The sequence below is a fragment of the Capsella rubella genome, unplaced genomic scaffold, assembly GCF_000375325.1.
Source record: "Capsella rubella cultivar Monte Gargano unplaced genomic scaffold, Caprub1_0 scaffold_1, whole genome shotgun sequence".
Lineage (NCBI taxonomy): Eukaryota > Viridiplantae > Streptophyta > Magnoliopsida > Brassicales > Brassicaceae > Capsella > Capsella rubella.
The window spans coordinates 8226970-8248437 of record NW_006238923.1 but is presented as its reverse complement, the minus strand read 5'-3'; the positions used below and the strand labels follow the sequence as shown (position 1 = coordinate 8248437).

The 21468-nt window shown below is 38.7% G+C and overlaps 8 protein-coding genes across 9 annotated transcripts; 6 read left to right on the top strand and 2 right to left on the bottom strand.

Moving 5' to 3' along the window:
* The first annotated feature begins 149 nt into the window (after window positions 1-149).
* Window positions 150-2629, top strand: LOC17900104 (protein DETOXIFICATION 32). The gene is given in 9 exon segments (XM_023789617.1): window positions 150-449; window positions 650-919; window positions 992-1263; window positions 1342-1428; window positions 1496-1552; window positions 1632-1870; window positions 1966-2084; window positions 2157-2243; window positions 2311-2629. Coding segments are annotated over 9 exon segments (1509 nt in total). The 3' UTR covers window positions 2389-2629.
* A 104-nt stretch (window positions 2630-2733) lies between these two features.
* Window positions 2734-3321, bottom strand: LOC17898465 (60S ribosomal protein L27a-2). Its single transcript, XM_006305896.2, has one exon. It carries the CDS (start codon window positions 3291-3293, stop codon window positions 2853-2855), a length of 441 nt encoding a protein of 146 aa, XP_006305958.1. The 5' UTR covers window positions 3294-3321; the 3' UTR covers window positions 2734-2852.
* A 193-nt stretch (window positions 3322-3514) lies between these two features.
* On the top strand, window positions 3515-5710 carry LOC17898660 (protein MAK16 homolog A). The gene is made up of 9 exons (XM_006303988.2): window positions 3515-3667; window positions 3763-3872; window positions 4068-4186; window positions 4283-4380; window positions 4496-4583; window positions 4665-4793; window positions 4888-5008; window positions 5219-5343; window positions 5434-5710. The coding sequence occupies exons 1-9, from the start codon at window positions 3606-3608 to the stop codon at window positions 5485-5487; spliced, it is 906 nt and encodes a 301-aa protein (XP_006304050.1). The 5' UTR covers window positions 3515-3605; the 3' UTR covers window positions 5488-5710.
* Window positions 5711-6015: 305 nt separating this feature from the next.
* On the top strand, window positions 6016-6975 carry LOC17897990. Its single transcript, XM_023776987.1, has 2 exons — window positions 6016-6512; window positions 6606-6975. The coding sequence occupies exons 1-2, from the start codon at window positions 6016-6018 to the stop codon at window positions 6973-6975; spliced, it is 867 nt and encodes a 288-aa protein (XP_023632755.1).
* A 1228-nt stretch (window positions 6976-8203) lies between these two features.
* LOC17897197 lies at window positions 8204-9028 on the top strand. Its single transcript, XM_006304506.1, has one exon. The coding sequence runs from the start codon at window positions 8204-8206 to the stop codon at window positions 9026-9028; it is 825 nt and encodes a 274-aa protein (XP_006304568.1).
* Window positions 9029-9543: 515 nt separating this feature from the next.
* On the top strand, window positions 9544-11317 carry LOC17900329 (ubiquitin-conjugating enzyme E2 variant 1A). Its single transcript, XM_006303307.2, has 5 exons — window positions 9544-9716; window positions 9945-10084; window positions 10505-10630; window positions 10731-10857; window positions 11066-11317. Exons 1-5 carry the CDS (start codon window positions 9689-9691, stop codon window positions 11125-11127), a joined length of 483 nt encoding a protein of 160 aa, XP_006303369.1. The 5' UTR covers window positions 9544-9688; the 3' UTR covers window positions 11128-11317.
* Window positions 11318-11798: 481 nt separating this feature from the next.
* Window positions 11799-13190, top strand: LOC17898282 (probable peroxygenase 7). The gene is made up of 6 exons (XM_006303712.2): window positions 11799-11883; window positions 12107-12208; window positions 12311-12396; window positions 12538-12632; window positions 12768-12893; window positions 13009-13190. The coding sequence occupies exons 1-6, from the start codon at window positions 11835-11837 to the stop codon at window positions 13181-13183; spliced, it is 633 nt and encodes a 210-aa protein (XP_006303774.2). The 5' UTR covers window positions 11799-11834; the 3' UTR covers window positions 13184-13190.
* Window positions 13191-13408: 218 nt separating this feature from the next.
* On the bottom strand, window positions 13409-21439 carry LOC17897290 (mediator of RNA polymerase II transcription subunit 23). Of its 2 annotated transcripts, none has more exons than XM_023777053.1 (20): window positions 21238-21439; window positions 21104-21147; window positions 20902-21001; window positions 19798-20814; window positions 19424-19661; window positions 18929-19146; window positions 18603-18804; window positions 18233-18504; window positions 17939-18022; window positions 17734-17828; window positions 17414-17576; window positions 16903-17319; window positions 16708-16821; window positions 16506-16631; window positions 16281-16429; window positions 15789-16029; window positions 14539-15325; window positions 14278-14459; window positions 13906-14009; window positions 13409-13749 (listed from the first exon to the last, which is right to left on the bottom strand). In XM_023777053.1, exons 1-20 carry the CDS (start codon window positions 21346-21348, stop codon window positions 13545-13547), a joined length of 4869 nt encoding a protein of 1622 aa, XP_023632821.1. In that variant the 5' UTR covers window positions 21349-21439; the 3' UTR covers window positions 13409-13544. The 2 variants fall into 2 exon arrangements, with proteins under 2 accessions (XP_023632821.1, XP_023632822.1); XM_023777054.1 differs by having other exon boundaries at window positions 17734-17816.
* Window positions 21440-21468: the final 29 nt, after the last annotated feature.

Genomic DNA, 21468 nt, shown 5'->3' with positions numbered 1-21468 from the left:
CCAATACTAAGTTTATAGAACCTAACATGATGTATATTGCATTTAAACAAAAATAAATCTTAAAGCAAATATTGCATAGACATAAATATATGCATTATGCATGCATGTCCAAGAAATTACAACAATATCTTTAGTAGCTCGTAAGAACTATGGAAACTCTCAACGTTGATCATGAAGAAGATGATGTCGCCTCGGAAGAAGAACATCGAGCACATACCAAATCCGACACCGACATGCCTCCGATCTCCGATGGTAGAGACTTCCTCCGGCAGTTCGCGGCTGAGTCAAAGAAACTATGGTGGCTCGCTGGTCCGGCGATATTCACATCTTTCTGTCAATACTCTCTTGGCGCTGTCACGCAGATCCTCGCTGGACATGTCAACACGTTGGCTCTAGCTGCCGTCTCCATACAGAACTCAGTCATCTCCGGCTTCTCTGTCGGTGTTATGGTAATTAAGCGTCATTCATTACGTTAATAAAACTTTAACTCATGCATTTTAATTGATCCCCTTAGGAAAAATATAAATAATTAAACGTTAAATCATGCTGTTCTTGTTTGTAACTAACGAATTATTCATATATCGATTTTTACAAGCATATGTATTTGCCAATTATAAACTTTTAGTTATCTTTAAATTTGATATAAAAGCTTGGGATGGGGAGTGCACTAGCAACGCTTTGTGGGCAAGCGTATGGAGCAGGGCAACTAGAGATGATGGGAATATATCTACAGAGGTCTTGGATCATCCTTAACTCTTGTGCCCTTCTTCTTTCCCTTTTCTACGTTTTTGCTACTCCACTTTTGAGTCTCCTCGGACAGTCGCCGGAGATTTCTAAAGCCGCCGGGAAATTCTCCCTCTGGATGATCCCTCAGCTCTTTGCTTACGCCGTCAACTTCGCCACGGCCAAGTTCTTGCAGGTAAAACAATAATCAAAATATACCTTTACCTTGAGATATATTCAACTAGTTTAATTAGGAGACTGTTGATAGGCACAAAGCAAGGTGAATGCAATGGCGATTATAGCGGCAACCGTGCTGTTTCAGCATGCTCTATTGAGTTGGTTGCTGATGCTAAAACTCGGTTGGGGAATGGCTGGAGGAGCTGCTGTACTGAATGTGTCGTGGTGGTTAATAGATGGAGCTCAAATAGTTTACATCTGTGGAGGTTCTTGTGGCAGAGCTTGGTCAGGGCTCTCATGGAAGGCTTTCAAGAATCTCAGAGGCTTTGCAAGATTGTCTCTTGCCTCTGCAGTCATGGTTTGGTGAGATATCAAATTTGGTTTGGAATCTGATTACGGCTCATCATTGTGTAGGTAGTGACTTGGTGTTTTTGGTTTCAGTCTAGAGGTTTGGTATTTCATGGCGTTGATTCTGTTTGCGGGTTACCTCAAGAACCCTCAAGTCTCGGTGGCTGCTCTTTCGATATGGTGAGTTCTATGTCCCTATGAAACTTGTGTTTTGGTTAAGAACGGAATTAACGGTTTGGTTATTTAGCATGAACATATTGGGATGGCCGATCATGGTGGCCTTTGGCTTCAATGCGGCTGTGAGGTACATCACAAAGACTCTATGAGAAAGATTTTTTTTTTTTTAATGATTGGATGATGAAAAATATGTGTTAAATGTGCAGTGTAAGAGTGTCGAACGAGCTTGGAGCTGAACACCCAAGAAGGGCGAAATTCTTATTGATAGTGGCTATGATAACTTCTGTCTCGATCGGAGCTGTGATATCGATGACGCTCATCGCGTTACGAGACAAATATCCAGCAATGTTCTCTAATGATGAAGAAGTGAGAGGACTCGTGAAACAGCTGACTCCATTGCTGGCTCTCACAATCGTCATCAACAACGTTCAGCCTGTTCTTTCTGGTAGTACTTCTCTTGCAACATTAGAAGCCTAAACTTTGAATCAACATTAAGGCCAATGTGAAAAAAGTTAACATTGCTATTCTTTTAAACAAAAGGTGTAGCAGTTGGAGCTGGATGGCAAGGCATAGTTGCATATGTGAACATTGGGTGTTACTATTTATGCGGTATCCCTATTGGTCTTGTGCTCGGTTACAAAATGGAACTTGGAGTAAAAGTATGTATAATCTTCATTTCTAATCGGAAACATGACAAGCTGTGAAGCTGATGTTGGTACACACGAATACAGGGGATATGAACAGGAATGCTAACAGGAACAGTGGTTCAGACATGTGTTCTTCTTTTGATGATCTATAGAACCAACTGGAACAACGAGGTGAAACAATTCTTATTTTTCAAGTACCAGTTTCAGTTTTTACGTATTAATGTTCAGAAATTTACAGGCTTCATTAGCAGAGGCTAGAATAAGAAAATGGGGAGGTGAAACAGAGAGAGTAGAGGAGATTGAAGAGATAAAATGATTCTTTTCAGATGGTGAAAGTGAAAACAATCAAAGGATATGGTCATTGAACAAGACATCATGGATTCGAAATAAACAAAATGGATAACCACAGAGGAAGAACAGTGATTCGCAGATTGATCAAGCTATAACTTTCTCTATAAGAACCTATACACTATAAGCGACATCTAAGTTCAAGGTTTACACATACATCATCCTTAAACACCATCAAACTAAACTTGCATTTTCGAAATAACACGCAGTTGTCTATTGGGAACATTGATGAAACAACTGTAAAAGCAGAGATGAATCAAATATAGCAGTGGGCAACTAACAAAATCAAAAATTCCCAACAACACAGAGCAAAAATATAATCCATTGCCATTGATTAAAAGATCTCTCAATTCCAAAAATCCAACAAAGCAGAGTTCAAAAAGCTTGAAAATAATAATTTAAAAGTGAAGACTTTAATAAACTTTTAAAAACCTAAGCAGTGAGGACGACGGCACCACCAGCTTCCTTAATCTTCTTCTCAGCAGTCTTAGAGATAAGCTTAGCCTTCACGACGAAAGGCTTGTTCTCTGGCAAATGACCTTTCCCCAAAACCTTGAAGAAACCATGCTGCGTCACATCGATCAACGGAACATTGTCCTTGTTCGATTTCGCCTTCACATCTTCGGGCACGAGCGACCAGAGCTTGTCGAGGTTAACGATCGGGCAGAAGAACTTGTTACGGAGCTTGTGGAAGTACCTCATACCGACTTTGCCGAAGTAACCTGGATGGTACTTGTCGAACAGGATACGGTGGTGATGCATACCTCCGGCGTTACCACGACCTCCGGGATGCTTGCGATGCTTTCCGATACGTCCATGACCGGCGCTGACGTGACCTCTCTTCTTCCTGTTCTTCTTCAACGCCGTCGCCATTTTAGGATTTAAGATCTTAGGGATTTGCTGAAATGTGTAGTAGAATGGTTTTTATATAAAACATGCGGCTAGGGTTTTATTAAGGAGAGATACAAAGAAAGGGTTTTGAAGTTTGGGCTTTTTATTAACTTGGGCATCATTTTATATCAGTCCATCAGGCCCAAAATAGTTATCCCTAGTATCATCAAACTGAGTGATTTCGCTACCAATTCGTTCTTTTCGACGACAGTTGATCGCCGCCGTCCTCTAAACCCTAAAGCCTCGCCGAATTCTAAACCCTTTACCAGATTTTTAAGCTTTTCGCCGTGAAAGATGCAGCACGATGAGGTTATATGGCAGGTCATCAGGCACAAGCACTGCAGTTACATGGCCAAGTATGTATTCAAATCGTCACTTATCATCTTTTCAATTTTCATCTGATGTATCTCGATTTTTGTTGATGGGTTTGGGTCTCTTTTGCTTTTTGTAGAATCGAAACTGGAATATTCTGCAGAAACCAATATAATGTAACGGGAATCTGTAATCGAAGCTCTTGTCCTCTTGCTAATAGTCGATACGCCACTATCCGAGACCATGATGGTAATTTTTTAAAAAAATCTGTAAAATTGAATTCAAAAAGAGTCTATCTTTGAGCTGGTTTTGAGTTTAGTATAGTCTAGGATTAGGAGTTTGTTTGCTTGATGTAGTTATAAAGATGGTTCTTTTGAGTTCAGTGTTTTGATGGTCTCTTACAACGGAGTCCTGTCTCTTGTGTTGTTGTTGTTTTCTTTGTAGGGGTGTTTTATTTATATATGAAGACTATAGAGAGAGCTCACATGCCAAAGAACTTGTGGGAGAGAATTAAGCTGCCAAGAAACTATGAGCAGGCTCTTGAAATGATTGACAAACACTTGGTGAGCTGCTTCTGATCACTTCCTTCTTCTTCTTCTTCTATCTTTGTTTATATATTAAGATCTGGGGTTTAATTCTGTTTTTTTTACGTGTGGCAGTTGTACTGGCCCAAGTTGTTGCAGCATAAGGTTAAACAAAGACTGACTAAAATGACTCAGATGCGTATTCGTATGAGAAAACTTGCTCTGAAAACAAGGTCTTTTCCTCTTCTGCTTTTTGTTTGTGGAGTTTGGTATCTTGTTTGATTTACATGTAGCTAGTTCTTTTCTTGTTCTGATTAATTAGTTGGTATTTTTGTTTTCGAATGACAGGGAGACTGTACTTCCTATGCCGAGGAGGCAAATAAAGAGGGAGAAGAGAAGAGAGGAGAAGGCTCTAAAAGCAGCGGTGTTGGATAAGGTCACGATTTGTTGTTTTTGGGTTTATATCTCTGCACATTAGTTCTGAGGTTTTCATGATAGTCCTGGTTCTTTTTTACAGGCCATTGAAACCGAGTTGTTAACTCGTTTGAAGACAGGCATTTACCCTACTGACATATACAATTACCCAGAAGCTGTGTTTAACAAAGTTCTTGATACTGGAAACGAAGTGGAAGAGGAAGTGGAAGAGGTACTTTTGTATATGCGCGTAATTTTGGTAGTAGTCCATCAAACCTATGCAATGTCTTCCTACTGATCTTCTTTTGTTAAAATATATATCTCAGGATGGAGTGATTGAATATGTTGAAGGTGATGATGAACTCGAGGAGGAGTTAGAAGAAGATATAGAAGACTTCTCTGGTTTTCCATCTAAAGAGTCTTACCTTGAAGATGGTGACGATCATGGTAATGCTCATCTCCCTCCTTCTTCTTTCTTTTTCACCATTTAACTAAAATATTGAAGTTCATGCATTTATATCTGGAGAAACTATTCAATCCTTGTAATAGGTTTGAATGCATTTGAGTGTTGATGATAAAGTCAAGGGTTCATTACTACATCATATATAGCTTTTTTTCTTCATATAAATAATTCCAATCATTAAACTCTCTCTACAGACTCAGATGATGAGGATGAGGACGATGATGCTGAAGAGCAAGTTGTGATTCATAAAAAGGGAAGACCTTTAAAGGGGTCTGATGATAAAGGAAAATCAAAGAAGAAATCAAGAGTAGTTGTCGAGGTGAGATTCCACAAGCTTGGCTTTAATAATTCGCAAGCATACTTTTCTCTGCGATTTCAATGTGTTCTTACATATGTGTATGTCTTCCAGGTTGAGCAGGAAGATGGAGCCACAAGGAGTTCCCTGAAAAGCCTCAAACTCTGAGAAAGCTAGTGAAAAAAGTTTTTGATACTTGATTAAAAGGGTAAATCTTTCTTCTTCAGTTGAGAGGCCTTTGGTTTTGTAGAATTTCTACTTCTATCTTGTATAAGCTTTAGTATGTTCTTCTTACATTTAAATTATAAACCATCTATTTTCAAGTTACAAAATTTTGTTACTGAAAACTCGAAAACAAGAGTCCTTATGTTATGTATCAACAATGTTTTTATTTTTGGGAAAGAAACTCTTTCGAAGATATATAAATAAGTCAATTTTACAGTTATACTACATAGATAAATGAAGTAAATAATATATAATTACAGTTGACTAACAAAACATGAAAATTGGACAATTAACAATTTTTAAACAGAGAAAGAAATGGACATTGAATAGAAAAGATTAGTAAGAATCAATAGACAGCAATTAATATGAATAAAGCATGGTTTCACCACTTAAACAAACAGCACGCATGAATTAGCCCTTGTGTGGGAGAAGGAATCATAGTCTTCTATATATAAGTTATAACCAACGAAGATGTCAAGATTTATCTCTGGTAGAGACTACGATTCAGCTGTGGAGGATCTGCTTTCACAAGCTAAAGATCTCTACGTTATTGAACAAGTCGCCAAAATCAACTGCGCTGGCTTCACCGACGACTCTGCTCCTCCCACTAATCTTGAAACCCGTTTACGTCGTCTCAAGTCTCTTCCGGTTTCTCGACCAGACACGGTTTCGTCTCCCTCAAGGAAGCTTTTCTCTCACTCCAAGAGCATGGCAAGTTGCGTGGACAAGAAGAATCGTGGAAACGTTTCCTCTGTTTCTTCTTTGTCCAATCCAGCTAGAAACGACTCTTGTCCTTTGGATTCATCTGTTGAAGAGACACAGACTTTCTCCGGAAGCAAACGCAATACGGGTGTGAATTCAGGAGGTCACCTTGGAGATTTCTTAGATTATGGGAGAACTGGTTCGAGTTCAGCGAGGTTTTCTCAACAAGACAAGATTTGGCCTCCAACAACACAACTTAGCTCATCGTCTTTTGTCTCCATTGATTTAGCTTCACCGCGGTTTGAGGAGAATTCACAAGGTGGGCTTGGGGAAGGTTCTAGGAGAATTGGTTCTTCTAGTTCAACGAGAGCTTCTCAAGAAGGTGAGATTTTGACTCCAACAACACAAACCCTAAAGCTTCTTCCTAAAGAGAACTCAAGAATCAGTCCATCTTCACTAACCTCAATTGATTTAGCCTCCCAATCATCTTATCTAGACAAAGGAAAGAACAAATCGAAATCGAAGTTTTTAATATCATGGTTTGATAAGTTGTCCCTAGCACGAGCCATGGGTTGCTTACATGGCAAGCCATCATCCAAAAGCAAAAAGACAAAAGAGTTGTCTTGGGAAGAAGAATTCAAGAAGGCAAAGAAGAGAGTTAAGGAAAAATCGAAGAAGATGAAAAAAAACTCGTCAAAATGTCAAAGAAGGGGAGGACTGACTCAATAATTGATCGACTACGTACAAGGAATATAGTTTGCAACTAACTTTTATTTTGATATTATAACCCAAAGATTTAATTTGCATATCCGATATTACTATTCAAATATTTAACCTGCTTCAGTCTTGTGATGGCTAAACAAAAGCTACTCATTTGTTTCCACCTTCATCTTTCCCTCATAACATAGATTTTTTAAGACTATAGCTCGAAATTCGAATGAAAACAAAAATCTTAAATATTCGAGGATATGATACGTGAGATAAGAGCATGCAAAACAAAGACATGACGGGGAGGGCCTAGGCTGATGACAACGCTTCTTACCCATACTCGGCTACGTTCACCTTTATGTAGAAAGTTGCATCTCTAGCAGCCATGAGTTTCTCATTTGGCGGCATAGTTTCTATTGTTACATGCAAAATCACCAATTTAAACACCATATCCGCAAGAATAATTCGTAAGGGTTTCAAGAAATTGATTGGTCTATGGATCAGATGGACTACTCTTTTATGAACCTTTGCTTCCTTGTTTTTTATCTATTTTTTTGCCAAGGAACCAAACAATTGGGTTAACTCTATGTAAAACCATCCTGTTTCATTTATATGATTTTATACAATCTTAACAAAAAAAGAATCACCAATTTTGACAGATTGCGACTTATAAGCTTTGCATTCCTCGACAAAAGCAAGTTCCGTGTCTAGACGAATCCGGTCATATCCGTAAAATGCCACTCAGTGGAATTCATATCCGTGGCACCACCCAGCTCCTGTTCCGTAATGAAGACCCTTTGGGTTGTGTCTCTACACACAAAACTCACATTACATTGAGTGTGTCGAAAGCATATAAAAACATTATTCAGAGAAACTAGAAGACTTTGTTGTTGTTTTTCATTCAAAGGACTGCCTTGTGATTTGGGCTTAGGTCTATCAATAAAACAAGTGAGGGACTTCTCGCCACGTTCTCGTTTGAAGATTAAACTCGTTTAAAGATTAAAAAGGGAAACTCGTTTGAAGATTAAACAAAATTACAAGTCAACTTTATAATGGAAAATTAACATTTTTTCAAGGGCTTAGTAAAAAAAGGAATTTATCAAACAAAAATAGAAGAATTGAAAGCCAAAAATAATTATATAAATGCATGGTCTCACATGCATGAATGAATTGGCAGAATCATAGTTTCATCGTTATTCTCTCTCACACACAAAAGAAAACTCGAAAACCCTAAACAAAATCGACGAAGATGTCCATATTTATCCCTAGTGAATACGAATCAGCTGTGGATGATCTGCTTTCACAAGCTAAAGATCTTTACGTTCTTGAACAAGTCGCCAAAATCAACTGCGCTGGCTTCACGGACGACGACTCTGTTCTTCCCACTAATCTCGAAACCCGTTTACGTCGTCTTAAGTCTCTTCCGGTTTCTCGACCCAAACCTGTTTCTTCTTCTTCTTCAAGGAAGCTTCTCTCTCACTCCAAGAGCATGGCAAGTTACGTGGAGAAGAAGAATCGTGGAAACGTTTCTTCTTTTTCCAATCTAGCTAGAAACGACTCTTGTCCTTTGGATTCATCTGTTGAGGAAACACGGATTCTTCCGTGTACCAAACTTTATCCGAGTGTGAATTCGCGATTTGAGCTTGGAGAAACCTCAGATTCTAGAAGAATCGGTTCGAGTTCATCGAGTTTTTCTCGTGGAAACGTGTCCTCTGTTTCTGATCTTTCCAATTTCTCGAGAGCGTATTGTCCTCTGGATTCTGGGAGAATCGGTTCGAGTTCGTCAAGAATCTCTCGAGAAGGTAATATTTTGACTCCGACGACACAAACCCTAAAACTTCTTCCTAAAGAAACATCAAGAACCATCAGTTCACATTCATCGACGTCCACTGATTTAGCTTCACCATCATCTGATCAAGACCAAAAAGAAGGAATGGACCGGAAGTCGAAATTGAAATCGAAGTTTTTGAGTTCATGGTTTGATAAGTTATCTCCAGCAAAAACTATGAGTTGCTTTAGACGTTCTCAAGACAAATCATCACCAAACAGCAAAAAGACAACGGTTAAGGTCTGAACTACTACTAGGATTGTTATTTGGACGACTAGTACTAGTTGCAGTTTTCTCATGATCTTTATTTAGTTACAACAAAACCTTTTATTTGATTTGATATGTTTTTTTAATCTTGTAATCGTAAGAATTAAATTAAACATATTACATTTTGTTCGACTTCTATAATTTTTTTCTTAGGCATCTTAAGCACATGAATTCACATGATAAACAAGAAAAAAAAACTATAATAAGAGTTCTTATGGATTGATTATCCAACCTCAAGTAAATATTTCAACCATTACAAAGCAAAAAAATAGTTTGAAAAAAAAAAAGCCAGATGTGAAATTTCTTCTATGAAAAATATACGTACTCCAATTAATTTAAAAAATTCCACAAAATATATAAATCGTATATATAATTTTGACATATATAAGAAGCTTTATGTTTGTCTAATTTATACATTTGAGGACAATAGGCATTTTCATTTTTCTCTTTAATATCCAAATTTCCTAAGTAATATTATTATTTTTCTATCGAAAGCCTTCTTCTTCTGCTAAAACAGTACTTCTTGAATAGTCTCTCTCTCTCTCTCTCTCTGAGATTGCTTCATTCGCTATTGCTCTGATTCTATCGCTCACCTAACCCTAATTATTATTTCCTGAGATTCATATCTCCGATCCGGCGATGAGTTCGGATGAAGCCAAGGTCGTTGGTAAGTTCGATCGATCTCTCTTTCATTTTCATCAAATTGGAATTTTGAGATCTAGGTTTGTCTATTTGTTTGGTATTGATTCGATTTGCAAAAAGTTTGTGTCTCGAGCTTTAATATATCAGAATGTGACGGGATCCATGGTCTTGATTTAGGTATCTCTGATCTGTGAAAGGATTGATTTTTGTGGGAGTATATAATGAATATGGTTGATTCATGTGGTTTTTGTAGTTCCGAGGAATTTTAGATTGTTGGAAGAGCTTGAAAGAGGTGAGAAAGGTATTGGAGATGGTACTGTGAGCTATGGAATGGATGATGCTGATGATATTTATATGCAGTCTTGGACAGGCACCATTCTTGGTCCTCCTAATGTATGTATCTCTCTTCTCTTTGTGTGTCTCTTTATTGGTTTGGGTTTTATTTGTGTTTCTGTGTTTGAATAGAGTAAAAAGATGCAGTTTTTAGCATTTTTAGGAAGAGAATTGTTTAGATAGGGATTTTAGTGTTCATACATTTTTGGATATGGTTTGGAGTTTTCTTCTACTTTTTGTCCCTCTGTTTTGGGTAATACTGCTTTGTGTTTCTCAAGTAACTAGTCCAGTTGTATGCCTTTTACTTGAATTGATATATAACTGTTAGCTTTCTCATTTGAGACCCTTTACTCCAAATGGTCTGTACTTTCTAGTTACATTTTCTTGATTACTATTGATTAGAATGGAGAAAAAAGAATGGAAATTGTTGGTGTTTTTGCTTTTTGGATCTTGAGAGGATTGATGTTTTTTGAATATCAGACTGCGTATGAAGGGAAAATCTTCCAGTTGAAGCTGTTCTGTGGTAAGGAATACCCAGAGAGTCCACCGAGTGTGAGGTTCCAGACCAGGATAAACATGGCTTGTGTTAACCCTGAAAGTGGAGTGGTAATAACCTTTTGACATCATTGCTGGTATATATGTTTGTGTGTGGGGATATGGAATATTTCCTTATTCTAACAAGTTGTATTGAAATATATAAAATCAGGTTGAACCGAGTCTCTTCCCTATGCTCACTAACTGGCGGCGAGAATATACAATGGAGGACATACTGGTTAAGCTCAAAAAAGAAATGATGACTTCGCATAACCGCAAGTTAGCTCAACCCCCAGAAGGTAATTTCTATAGTTACATAACCCAAAATGCAGTGTACAATAACTATCACGGATTTGATGAGGATGACTAAATGAGATATCGCTGTCTTGAACCCCTTTGATAGACAAACTTGGACAGTTCTTGGAGTTACTTAGATTGAGAAATGTTTGCTTTTGTGAAAACTCTAAAGACCATCGGGCTCTAATCAAAGTCTTGTTGTTTCTCCAGGTAACGAGGAAGCTAGGGCAGGGGCAGATCCAAAGGGACCAGCTAAATGTTGTGTGATGTGAAGAGAGATCTTGGTGAATCGGCTACTTTGTATTAATATTAATAGAAGGAACAGTGTATATAAAACATCATTTGAAGCTTTGAAATTGCCGCCTACAACTTCCTAATGTTATAGCCCTTGTTTGAGAATCTATATATATGTCCACCAATAACAGATGATGATTATCTTAATAAAAACCTTTATCTCTCTTTCTCTTCATAGTTCCTAGATGATTTCTAAGTTGTTCTTTGCATGCCCCAATTTTTCCCAAAAATGGTGAGTATAGTAATGACATGAAAATCAAAGACGAGAAACTGAAAAATCCTGGATTAATCAGCATTTCTAATTATCTCATGCAAATAAAACAAGATTTAATGTCCAGATTGGTGAATGAACAAGGAGACTTTCAAGCAATGGGAAGAGAATCACACTTTCTGATCCTTTAGGTATAAAATGAGGAATGCGTCTACGCATGACAATACATGTCCAAGACACATAGATAAAGAGGACACACACAAACGTCTCTAGCTATACACACTTGGCGTCGAATCGAATCTTTGTTTATGTATAGCTAACACCTAGCAAACAATATCAATAACAACTTAGAATATCATTTTATTTATTTATATAAACTCAAAGAATGATCCTAATAAGCTAATTAGAAATCTTATGTTAGTTTACAGTGTTGTGTGATCTCACTCATCTCCTGTCTTTGATTTATTTCTCATCATGTCTCATCGGGATGTAGCGCCTTCCACTGGTTCCCACAAGTCCAAAGGTAAAATGTATTCATGACCGTTTTAGCTTATCATATGCAACTAAAGCATCCAAAGAAACATGATCCTTAATTGTCATATTTTCTATAGGTTGGAATGGTCCTTAATTATATATATTGTTTCTTTCTAATTTTTGGGAAAAGTTAAATGTTGTTTTGTTTTTCTTGTTGTAAGTGTAAAGAAGGCTCTATGGAAACATATTTTTGGGGTTATGTTGTTATGTAGGAGAAGAATCAGTTCAGGAAGGAAGGACTGCATTGGAGAAACATGTGGCCTTCTTCGACAGGAATGGTGACGGCGTTGTTTATCCATGGGAAACCTATCAAGGTAAGAAGTTTTTTTTGGACCATAAAGTAAGAAGTAAGAAAATGTCAATAGGATTTTGATGTGTTGCTTATTCTTATGTTCGATTTATATTACATACAAAAGGATTTAGAGCGCTTGGGACAGGGCGTCTCGCATCGGCTTTTGCTGCTATCTTCATCAACATGGGACTCAGCCGGAAAACTCGTCCGGTATAGTAATCAATAATACTCTTCTCTTTTCTTATTTTTCTCACCCTTGGTTGAGCAGTGCCATCAACCATACTATAACTTAACAATGGTAACGGCTTAAGGATAGTTTTTTGAAGCCATATTTGTGTGGATGTTAAGTAGGGAAAGGGATTCTCACCCTTGTTTCCAATAGAAGTGAAGAATAGTCGTTTTGGCATTCATGGTAGTGACACCAACGTCTACGACAAGGATGGAAGGTTTTTTCATTTCTTCCTTGACATCTCTTGTTTAAACCTTATGCAGTTATGTGTGTGTGTTTTGTGCGTATTCAAACTTAAACTACAACATACAACTTTACAAATGTTCATTACTCTCTTCCTAAACGTTAACAGATTTGTGGAATCTAAATTCGAGGAGATATTCAAGAAGCATGCTCATAAACATAAAGATGCTCTTACCGAAAAGGAAATTAAACAATTGCTTAAGACTAACAGAGAACCTCGCGATTTCGAAGGATGGTTCGTTAATTAATTCGTTGTTACACATTTTCCTACCAAATTAAAACTATAGCCACAACAAACCTAGTACCGTGGCACGATGCTTATACTTTTGAGAATATATATATGAACACAGGATTTCAGCTTTTTCGGAATGGAAAATATTACATAACTTAGCCAAAGACAAAAATGGTTTGTTGACAAAAGATGCAGTAAGGGGAGTCTACGATGGCAGCCTTTTCCTACAATTGGAGAAACAAAAATCGTCTTCTTCTCCTTCTTCTCGTGGCAGGAAACAAAAGCTACCTTAAACTTTTACAACCATGTTTTACATGATTCTTCTTACATTATTATATAATTTTTGTTATGAATATTTCTATAATTTGGAGATCAAATAAGTACGTATTGTGTTATACAATGTGCAATACCGGTTGATATTACGTCAAAAACAATGAGATTGACTAAAAAAACAAAATCATCCAAATTCATTACAACACTTTACTTTTATGTAAAATACCTAAGCTCGTTCTATCATCTAACGATTATTTAAACTCTAGATTTCATAAATAAGAGGAAAAAATGTTATACACAATGTAAGCAATCTTCTTCTGTGTTTTTATTGCTCTACGACTTTACTTCCACCACTGACACGCATTACCATCTTGGTGTATATTAAGAGGTGTTGGTCTTTGCAGTATTCTGATGAGCAGCTGCGTATATCGAAGAATTGGGGTCGGTTTTGAGGTGAGCGAGAAGGTGTTGTACATCTGGTCGGAGAGAGTCTGCTGCTCTTCCGATTAATACCAAGATGTCTGGTCTCGGCTTGCTGCTAGTTTGAACAGCTCCTCCTTGTCCCTCGTAGTGAATAATATGGTGTCTGCAATAATTGACATCTAATCATCCAAACAAACCCTCACAAGAAGTTGCAGGGAAATATTTTTAAATGGCTTGGGATAAATAAAACAGTTTTAAGATTAATCAATAAAGACAATTGTGGATTCATGGTTTTGCTATGGTAATATGGAAAGCTTACAGGAAATCAATAAGATCTGCGATCTGGGATGCTTCAACAGGGGCTGTTGTCTGTGCGTTCTTTCCAAAAACATCGACCAACGCGGTTAAGAGAAGGGTTAGCGTCTGTTGAGAAACAAAAAAAAGATTACCAAAGTCAAATTACAAGAATTATTTAGTCGAGTTTTGTGATGAACATGATCTGAAAATGGAAGATGGTTCCATTAAAGTTGTTTACTCGAGAGACTGTGTGTTAACATGCTAGAAGACAGCAACTACATAATATTCAGATTTTATCCAGCCAAAATGATATGAACAGCATGTTACATAGACTCTCACAAGCATATACTTGAAAAGACTGACCACTTCATATGGGTACAAGCCATAGGATTACCTTGTTAAAGAGCGTATGTGTGTTGGCAAGCCTCGGAAGCAGTGGCCCCATAATACGGAATACAACTCTGAGCATTGCGACAGATGTCACAGGCCGGAGATTCTTGATGATGGCATTCGTGCCATCAAGCCATTCTTGTGGGAGGTTGCTGAAGAAGGCATGAAGCAAGGCGACTATATTTCCTGGAAGAAGACAGCGATACACATGTAAACGTAAAATCCAAACAAACATTCACTTATAGATCCAGTAGCTATAGGTTACCTATGGCAGTAGAGGTGTTGTCCTGAGCAGCCCATGTAGGATCCATCAAAGCGTAGCCAACAGCCGAGTCTAGTTCACCTTGTGATCTCTTCCCATCCTTAAGCCACCATGTTTCCCTTATCACACGTGATGCCTCCAAGTAAAGCTGCATGTGAAAATCTGGAGGGAGCTGAGCCAGCAAAAGCCCACAAGCTTGTATCAACAGACACGACAGTTGCTGACATGTATAACCGCTTCTAGAGACAAAGCTCGCCGTGTTGATACCAGGAATCAGACAAGTGGACCGGCTAGCGCTCATGGAGTCCGTGCTCCCTCCTGAGGGAGACGTTGGCAGCACTGAACCTTGCCCCACCCCGTTTGCAGCACCGTGGAACCCATTTCCAGATTGAATGAGAGTCGATTGTATGTTGACAATTATCTGGACAAGCGAAGAGACAATCTGAGCAGCAGAGACGGGAAGCGAGAGGATCTCGATCACGGCTGTCTCAAGAACCAATTGAGTGTAAGTTCCTGGGTCCTGGATCTGATAGAATGCTTTCTGGCCCTCAGAGGCATTTGCTGGTCCAGGCTGAGATGTTCCTGGAGTTTTTCCATGAGGAGGTCTTGCTGAGCTGTTTAAGATGTCTGCCATTGAGCCAGACCTCGAGCTGCAGTTGCTGCTGCTGCTAAGTGGAGGTATAACGTTGTTTACGAGATTAAGCAGAAGAGTGGCAAAGTAATCTAAAGGTGGGCATACAGCGGCACCAGCAGGGCTAATGTACTGCGGGAACGATTCAGAGAATGGAATCTGCAGGAATGTCAAAAGAGGTGTTATCTTCTGGTGGAAACAGTTACGGTCAAAGGTATATAGACAAAATTGAGAAAAAAATGCCATCTAGTTTGTATGTATCTATTGTGGAAATTGGAAAAATCCGGAGACTCAAATATATAAGAAGTCAATCATACAAAGAAATATATTACAAACCTACTAGAAAATCTTCAAGTGGAACTTAAAAATGAAAATATCTCAGTCAGAATCCAAGAAAACAAAGACTCGTGTGTATGATTGTATCATTACTCTAGAAAAAAGATAACAAGGAAAGTAGTAAAAATCTCTCTGAAACTTTATGAGTTGAAAGTTTATGTGGTGGATGTATTTCAAATAAAGGAATTTTCAAAAATCTCTCTGAAACTTTAAACTGAAATCCGGAAGCAGCATCAACATGAGGTTAATTTCAGAATCAAAATAAGATCGGGAATTTTTAAATTACCTTGCTGAGATCAAGTACTTTAAGCATGCGCAGGACAAGTTTCCCAGGAAGATGACCATAGAAGTAAGCGAGTATGTCACGGACAAACGTGAATCTGAGAGGATGATAAGCTAGAAAATGCGAGTGTTGAAGCAAAAGATTATCAGCTTGCTCCATCGCATTGTTCTCAATGAGCCTGTAGACCACTAGAGGGATAACTGGAAGCAAACGCGCTGCAATATCATCAAAGAACGTTGGGTACCTGCGTTTAACACAATGAAAAGGCTAAACATTTTCCCAATTTTAACAGAATGCAACACAAATTTGCCGGAAAAAAAAAATCACATAATTTCTGGTCATACACCAGTTTGCCAAGTTTCCATGGAAAGTTCCATCACACATTCATGGTTGGATGCCAACAAAACCCATCAATCAATTAAAACCATGTGATTAAGCGAATTTGATAGGCATCAGTTATATAGACGTTGAGAAATGGGCTAGAGATTATATTACCTATCCTTCCAAGAAAGATGGTTACCAAGGGCCTTCTGGAGTTCATTGCGTTTGAACACCTGTGTGACAAGCCAGTGCTCAGGAGATCCACGGTTTTGGCAGTAGTTTTTAATCCTCAGCAGAAGGTCTGGCGTTCTAAGTAGGTTCATCTGTAAATAATTTGTTTTTAAAAATTGTATAATTTCTATGATTTAAAGTTTCATTCACGTAAAAGCATGAACATACTGCAATTATCAAGGCGTGCGGATCGTCATCACGGTCAATGAGCGCCAAAAGAAAAATGTCGAGAGGAAGCATTTCATGTGTCCAGAAGAAAAATGCAAGATTTGCGCCTGCCTTATCTAGAACTGCCTGGAAAATATTAGGATGCAATGTAAGAAGATGGATCAAGCAAAAGTGAGGTCAATCTCTTCTGGTAGACAGAAACCTCTAAAGATTGTCCTTGCTGAAGGTCTACATGAATGTGGTGAAGCAAAACATCAACCAAAGTGTATATGTTAGCAGTGACTTCTTCAGGAGAAACTTCTCTCAGAACCCGTGCCTGATAATCGTTCAGAAGAGAAAATCATACCACTATAAACTATTAATCAGTTCAAAAATGAAGAGACTAAGCAAAGCAAACCAGATTTGCGCTGTTGATGTTATCAGCGTGACCTTGCATCAGCAGACAAGCACCAGCACATAGATACTGACGGTGTTGAGGGAAACTGTGACCGAGGTATGTCACAACGTACGCGGGTTCAGCAGATGGTGAGAGAAGCTGAGTGCACTGGTTTATCACAGTTGTCTCAGCCTGTTGCCACGCCTGAATTGATAGTCCCCTCTTGTCTACTCGTCCAATTAAAGTATCACGGATAAGGGATGGGAAATGTCGCAGCGTTTTCTCTGACCATGTATGCTGACTCGTCGCAAGTATTTGTTCCAACATGGTTTGCAGGTAAACCAAATGATCAGCGTCTGCAATACCACGTGTTTTGATTGTGATAGCAAGAGTCATGATGGTTATGCGGTTTAATGTTTCAGTGAATTCAGTTGGCCCCTGGGAATAATAACAGAAAAACAATTATTTACACCTGAATAATCCTGGCAGAGAATAAGGAGACAGTGAGTCATTCGAAAGAAAAAACACTTACTTTTCCCTCCCGTTTCACAGAGAAAAAGTCTCTGAGTGATAAAATGAGATTCATGCATAAGTTTTCAGCTAGTCTGAATATACGGTGATCACCACGTTTTCCTTTCAATGCAGAGATTATTTTAGTAACATCATACATTAAAGTTTTACTCTTTCCTTGGTATCTGCAAAAGGTGCATCAACAGGATCAGTAATTTTGTGTAATCTGGTCAAACAGCCAATATGGCAAAAGCCCTAAATAATCGTCACCTAACTAAGAATGGCCAATTTAAAAAGTATAAAAGGATTGACTTTAATTTGAGAAAAAAATTCTTGTTTTACCTGTAGAGCGGAAGCAAACGATAATTCAGAATCTCTAGAACAAGCAACGTCACCCCAGGCTTGCTTAGTAGAGAAGCATTTCGCTGGGCCAATTGCTACAGAAAGTTAGCTAATCTCATGAATCGTTTATGATCAATAAAAAACAGTAATACAAAATATAAGATAATGAAAGTCAAAAGGCAACAGAAGGAACCAAATAGCTTACACTGAAATGTGAACGGAACATCGAGTGAGGGGAAATCAGCAGCAATCTTGTGTATGTCTCAACCATTGCAATGCTAGGAACAACCTGCACTCAGATGTTTTACTAAGACACCAAATTCATATTTCGCGGGATTTTAAAATCTACTATCAACTTTTTTGAACAATTAAAATGTTGAAGTTGTTCACTAAACCTTAGAGAAAACAGGTCACTAAGTAAAACTTGCCAAAGAAGATGTTCCTCATAGATCAGAGCATCAACTTATATATAATATCTTTTTGGATAAAGGAAGCAAACCTGGCTAACAAACAAAGCTTCTTCCATCTGAAGGGCCAATTTCAAGCACAAATTCATTGAAAAGCCAGATAGCAATGACATAGGTAACGGTGTCACTTCCTGCGTCATCATTACTCTGTCGTTTGGCTGTAATCCCGGCAACTCAGCCATGCCAGCTGAAGATAACCAATTTATAACTGTTTCACATGCTGGTTGTGCCATGGTGTAGGAAACAACCCAAAACATGCCAATCGACCTATCATCCATATTCATATAATCCATCATGCGCTCTCCTGAGAACCCCAAAAAAGAAACAAAATGAGAGGACATTTTTTATAATTGGAAATTCTCTGCTTCCTACTCCAAGCCATGCAATTGAAACCTTATGTACCTTTGCTTCTCCACCACTCATCGATTTGTTTTCCCTTCAACAGCTGTTCATTGTTTAGGTATGCCCTAGTACTTGTGCTTAGTGACCAAATCCGTAGATTCTGACAACTGCTTACGAAGTCAAGCAACACACTCTGAGGATTATTGGGATCAGAATTTCTATCTTCCCTGTGAAATGATAAGATCTTCCTAGTAGTCTCCACCTGGGAGAAAACCAAAATACAGCACAAGTAGCTATGTCAAGTTCAACAAAAAAGAAGGAATGAAACTATGAATAGTTGCATTGTAGCTGCAAACACATACACATCATTGTAACTGAGAAACAACCTTTTTAGGATCTGTGTTCAAAGCAGTCATCACAAGCTCCACGCGTATTATTTGTGCAAGCAGCCACGTCACATGATTTGTCCGAAGAATATGGTTATCAACACCATTAAGGCGTGAAACCAACTTATCAATGAAATCAACAAAATCAGTACACCCACTTTTGATTAGAAAGAAGAAAATATCCGAGAAAACCAGCCACTCTTGCCAGCAATTTGCATCTGCATGGAGGAAAAAGCAACAGCTACCAAATCAATACAAAAGCAGTCCTAGTATAGTGGAATCTCAACTCTTACTTTTATCTTTTTCTATCTAAGCCTAACGATGAACCATTATAGAACTTCCAAACTTAATCTGGACTAGACTATAACGTAAAGAATGTAGGTTCTGTACAGATGTAGCAATTAGCAAAACCACTTGCTATTTCAAAATCTTTTCTGTAGATTTAAAGGAAGTGACAGATCAAAGACATGAGGAATAGGGAAAGACAAGCATTGCCTGAGTTGGTTAGCTTAAGAAGCTCAACAATCCTGTCAATAATTGCCTCGCAAATCATCTCAGAAGTAAAAACAGCACCAGGGATGGGCCCTGCTTGTGATGATGGTCTATAGCAAGGGGCCACAACAAGAACACGCTTCCACCAGTCCGGTGACGGCGTAGTACGAATAGCGTGTCTAATGCAACGAACTGCTCTCTCCCAATCAAGGCTTCCTTTTGGAATAGACATTGCCAGATCCTGCCATTATCGGAAAAGAAGAAGAGATGATTGAAGTTCACAAATTGTCTGCCTAATGCAAAGCATTTACATTACACAATAGTAGCAAGAGACAACTAAGCTATGAAACTAATCTCCACAGTTTCATGGGAATCACCTCTCCATACAAAGGTTCCCCAAGCACACTTGGATAAGTAATTGGTGAATGTCGAAAGTGTGGCACAGCTTCGACTGAAACATTGGCAGCTGTTTGGGACATTATACGATGGGTACCAAATGTTGGACAGTGAAGATGTTGGTCTAACATGAGCATGTGCATGGCCATTGCATCTCGCCTCCGGTGTATCTCCATGATAAGAGTGAACAAGGCTTCATCATCCGGTATGTTCTCTATAAACTGTAGACCGCTGCGCAATAACTCATAAAACGGAATTCGAGATTCACCCTCTTCTACCAAAAGCCAGATCACATCCAAACAACTCCGTAACCATTCAGCTAAAGTCTTCTCAGATCTCCACGATTTTCTAGCAGAGTCCTCAGTTCCCAGATCTCTCCTGTCCCAGTTCACAAGCCAATTCATCATATACTGGAAAATCTCGGCATGAGTAACGGGTTTGAGATTAAATTCAACGCCAATCAAGATAATCTTGCAACTGAGCTGGCGCAGACTGTTTATAGCAGCAGCTCTTATCCGTTGATTATTTCTCATAGCATTCTCTCTTACAGTCTGGCTTGCCCTTGCAATCTGCTGCCCATTCTCCAAAGATTTAGCCTGTGCGAAAGTAGTTACGGAACCCAGCTCATTCCCTGAAGCTGATGGAGAACCAATACCATGAGCTGAAGGCAACAACGACGTTGGATTGGTGGAATGATAACTTGACGAGCTAGGGATATTATTTGCAGATACAGGAACTAAAGACTGTGATGAAGTAGCAGAAGAACCAGCCGCTGCCGCCGCTGCTGCTGCTGCTTGAGCACCTTGACTTATCGACGCCTCAGCAGCAGAAACCGAAGAGAGAAGGGATGGCAAAAAAGTATCCCAATTGATAAGACTAATCCTACACAATGTACGCAAGGCAAAGAGAAGAAACTCAGCACGAGGCGCATGATTACTACATTGCACCACCAGAGATATCAAAACTGACTCCGTAATCGTCCTCAGTTGCTCTGGATCCTAATAAAAGGGTTTGAAAATAAGCAAACTTTATCCCTACAAAACCACAAAGAGAAGCTAAAAGATGGTAAAAAATCGAAACTTTACATTGAACTGGCTCTGAAGCTGCTCAAAATCCAAAATGAATTGCTCGTTTCTCGGGGGCAGGTCTCTATTCGGAGCATGAACACGCTTCTGTGATTTGTTCCTAATGAAATGTATCAACATCGCCAAAAATTATTCAGAAACAAATAGGTTGAGCTTGAACCAAAACAATTGAAGCACGAAAGATCGTGGAAGAAAAACCTACGGATGATCTCGGTGAGACTCATCGGGATTTTGACGGCTTCCTCTCTGCATAAGAAGAGAAGGTATAAGAATCAGCAGCGAAATGAAACAAAATCGAAAAAAAAAAGGTGGGAAATTGGAAAAAACGAGATTGACCCCTAAGTAGAGATTGAAGAGATCGATAATTGCAGCACGAGCAGGGTGGAATTGGTACGATCGAGAAGACGACGAAGGCGTAGCAGCGACTGCTCGCTGCGATTGATCCATTTTGTTTTTTTCGTTTGCTCTGCCTTCTTCACTGATTCTCTCTTCTTTGTGTGTTTCCTAGATTCTATTAAACCGGAGGTGCTATATTGGTATTGGAGGTTTTGGGTTTAAAACCTCTTC

Excerpts from the sequence above, each read along its gene's own strand:
- LOC17898465 (XM_006305896.2), bottom strand. The coding sequence starts at position 3,293 with ATGGCGACGGCGTTGAAGAAGAACAGGAAGAAGAGAGGTCACGTCAGC.
- LOC17898660 (XM_006303988.2), top strand. The coding sequence starts at position 3,606 with ATGCAGCACGATGAGGTTATATGGCAGGTCATCAGGCACAAGCACTGC. Across the intron at positions 4,187-4,282 it reads AAATGATTGACAAACACTTG|TTGTACTGGCCCAAGTTGTT; the intron begins GTGAGCTGCTTC and ends TACGTGTGGCAG. Across the intron at positions 5,009-5,218 it reads TGAAGATGGTGACGATCATG|ACTCAGATGATGAGGATGAG; the intron begins GTAATGCTCATC and ends CTCTCTCTACAG.
- LOC17897990 (XM_023776987.1), top strand. The coding sequence starts at position 6,016 with ATGTCAAGATTTATCTCTGGTAGAGACTACGATTCAGCTGTGGAGGAT. Across the intron at positions 6,513-6,605 it reads ACAACACAACTTAGCTCATC|TTCAACGAGAGCTTCTCAAG; the intron begins GTCTTTTGTCTC and ends TGGTTCTTCTAG.
- LOC17897197 (XM_006304506.1), top strand. The coding sequence starts at position 8,204 with ATGTCCATATTTATCCCTAGTGAATACGAATCAGCTGTGGATGATCTG.
- LOC17900329 (XM_006303307.2), top strand. The coding sequence starts at position 9,689 with ATGAGTTCGGATGAAGCCAAGGTCGTTG. Across the intron at positions 10,085-10,504 it reads CCATTCTTGGTCCTCCTAAT|ACTGCGTATGAAGGGAAAAT; the intron begins GTATGTATCTCT and ends TTTGAATATCAG. Across the intron at positions 10,631-10,730 it reads TTAACCCTGAAAGTGGAGTG|GTTGAACCGAGTCTCTTCCC; the intron begins GTAATAACCTTT and ends ATATAAAATCAG.
- LOC17898282 (XM_006303712.2), top strand. The coding sequence starts at position 11,835 with ATGTCTCATCGGGATGTAGCGCCTTCCACTGGTTCCCACAAGTCCAAA. Across the intron at positions 12,209-12,310 it reads TCCATGGGAAACCTATCAAG|GATTTAGAGCGCTTGGGACA; the intron begins GTAAGAAGTTTT and ends TACATACAAAAG. Across the intron at positions 12,633-12,767 it reads GTCTACGACAAGGATGGAAG|ATTTGTGGAATCTAAATTCG; the intron begins GTTTTTTCATTT and ends AAACGTTAACAG.
- LOC17897290 (XM_023777053.1), bottom strand. The coding sequence starts at position 21,348 with ATGGATCAATCGCAGCGAGCAGTCGCTGCTACGCCTTCGTCGTCTTCT. Across the intron at positions 21,148-21,237 it reads TCTTCAATCTCTACTTAGGG|AGAGGAAGCCGTCAAAATCC; the intron begins GTCAATCTCGTT and ends CTTCTTATGCAG. Across the intron at positions 19,147-19,423 it reads TCTTAAGCTAACCAACTCAG|ATGCAAATTGCTGGCAAGAG; the intron begins GCAATGCTTGTC and ends TCCTCCATGCAG.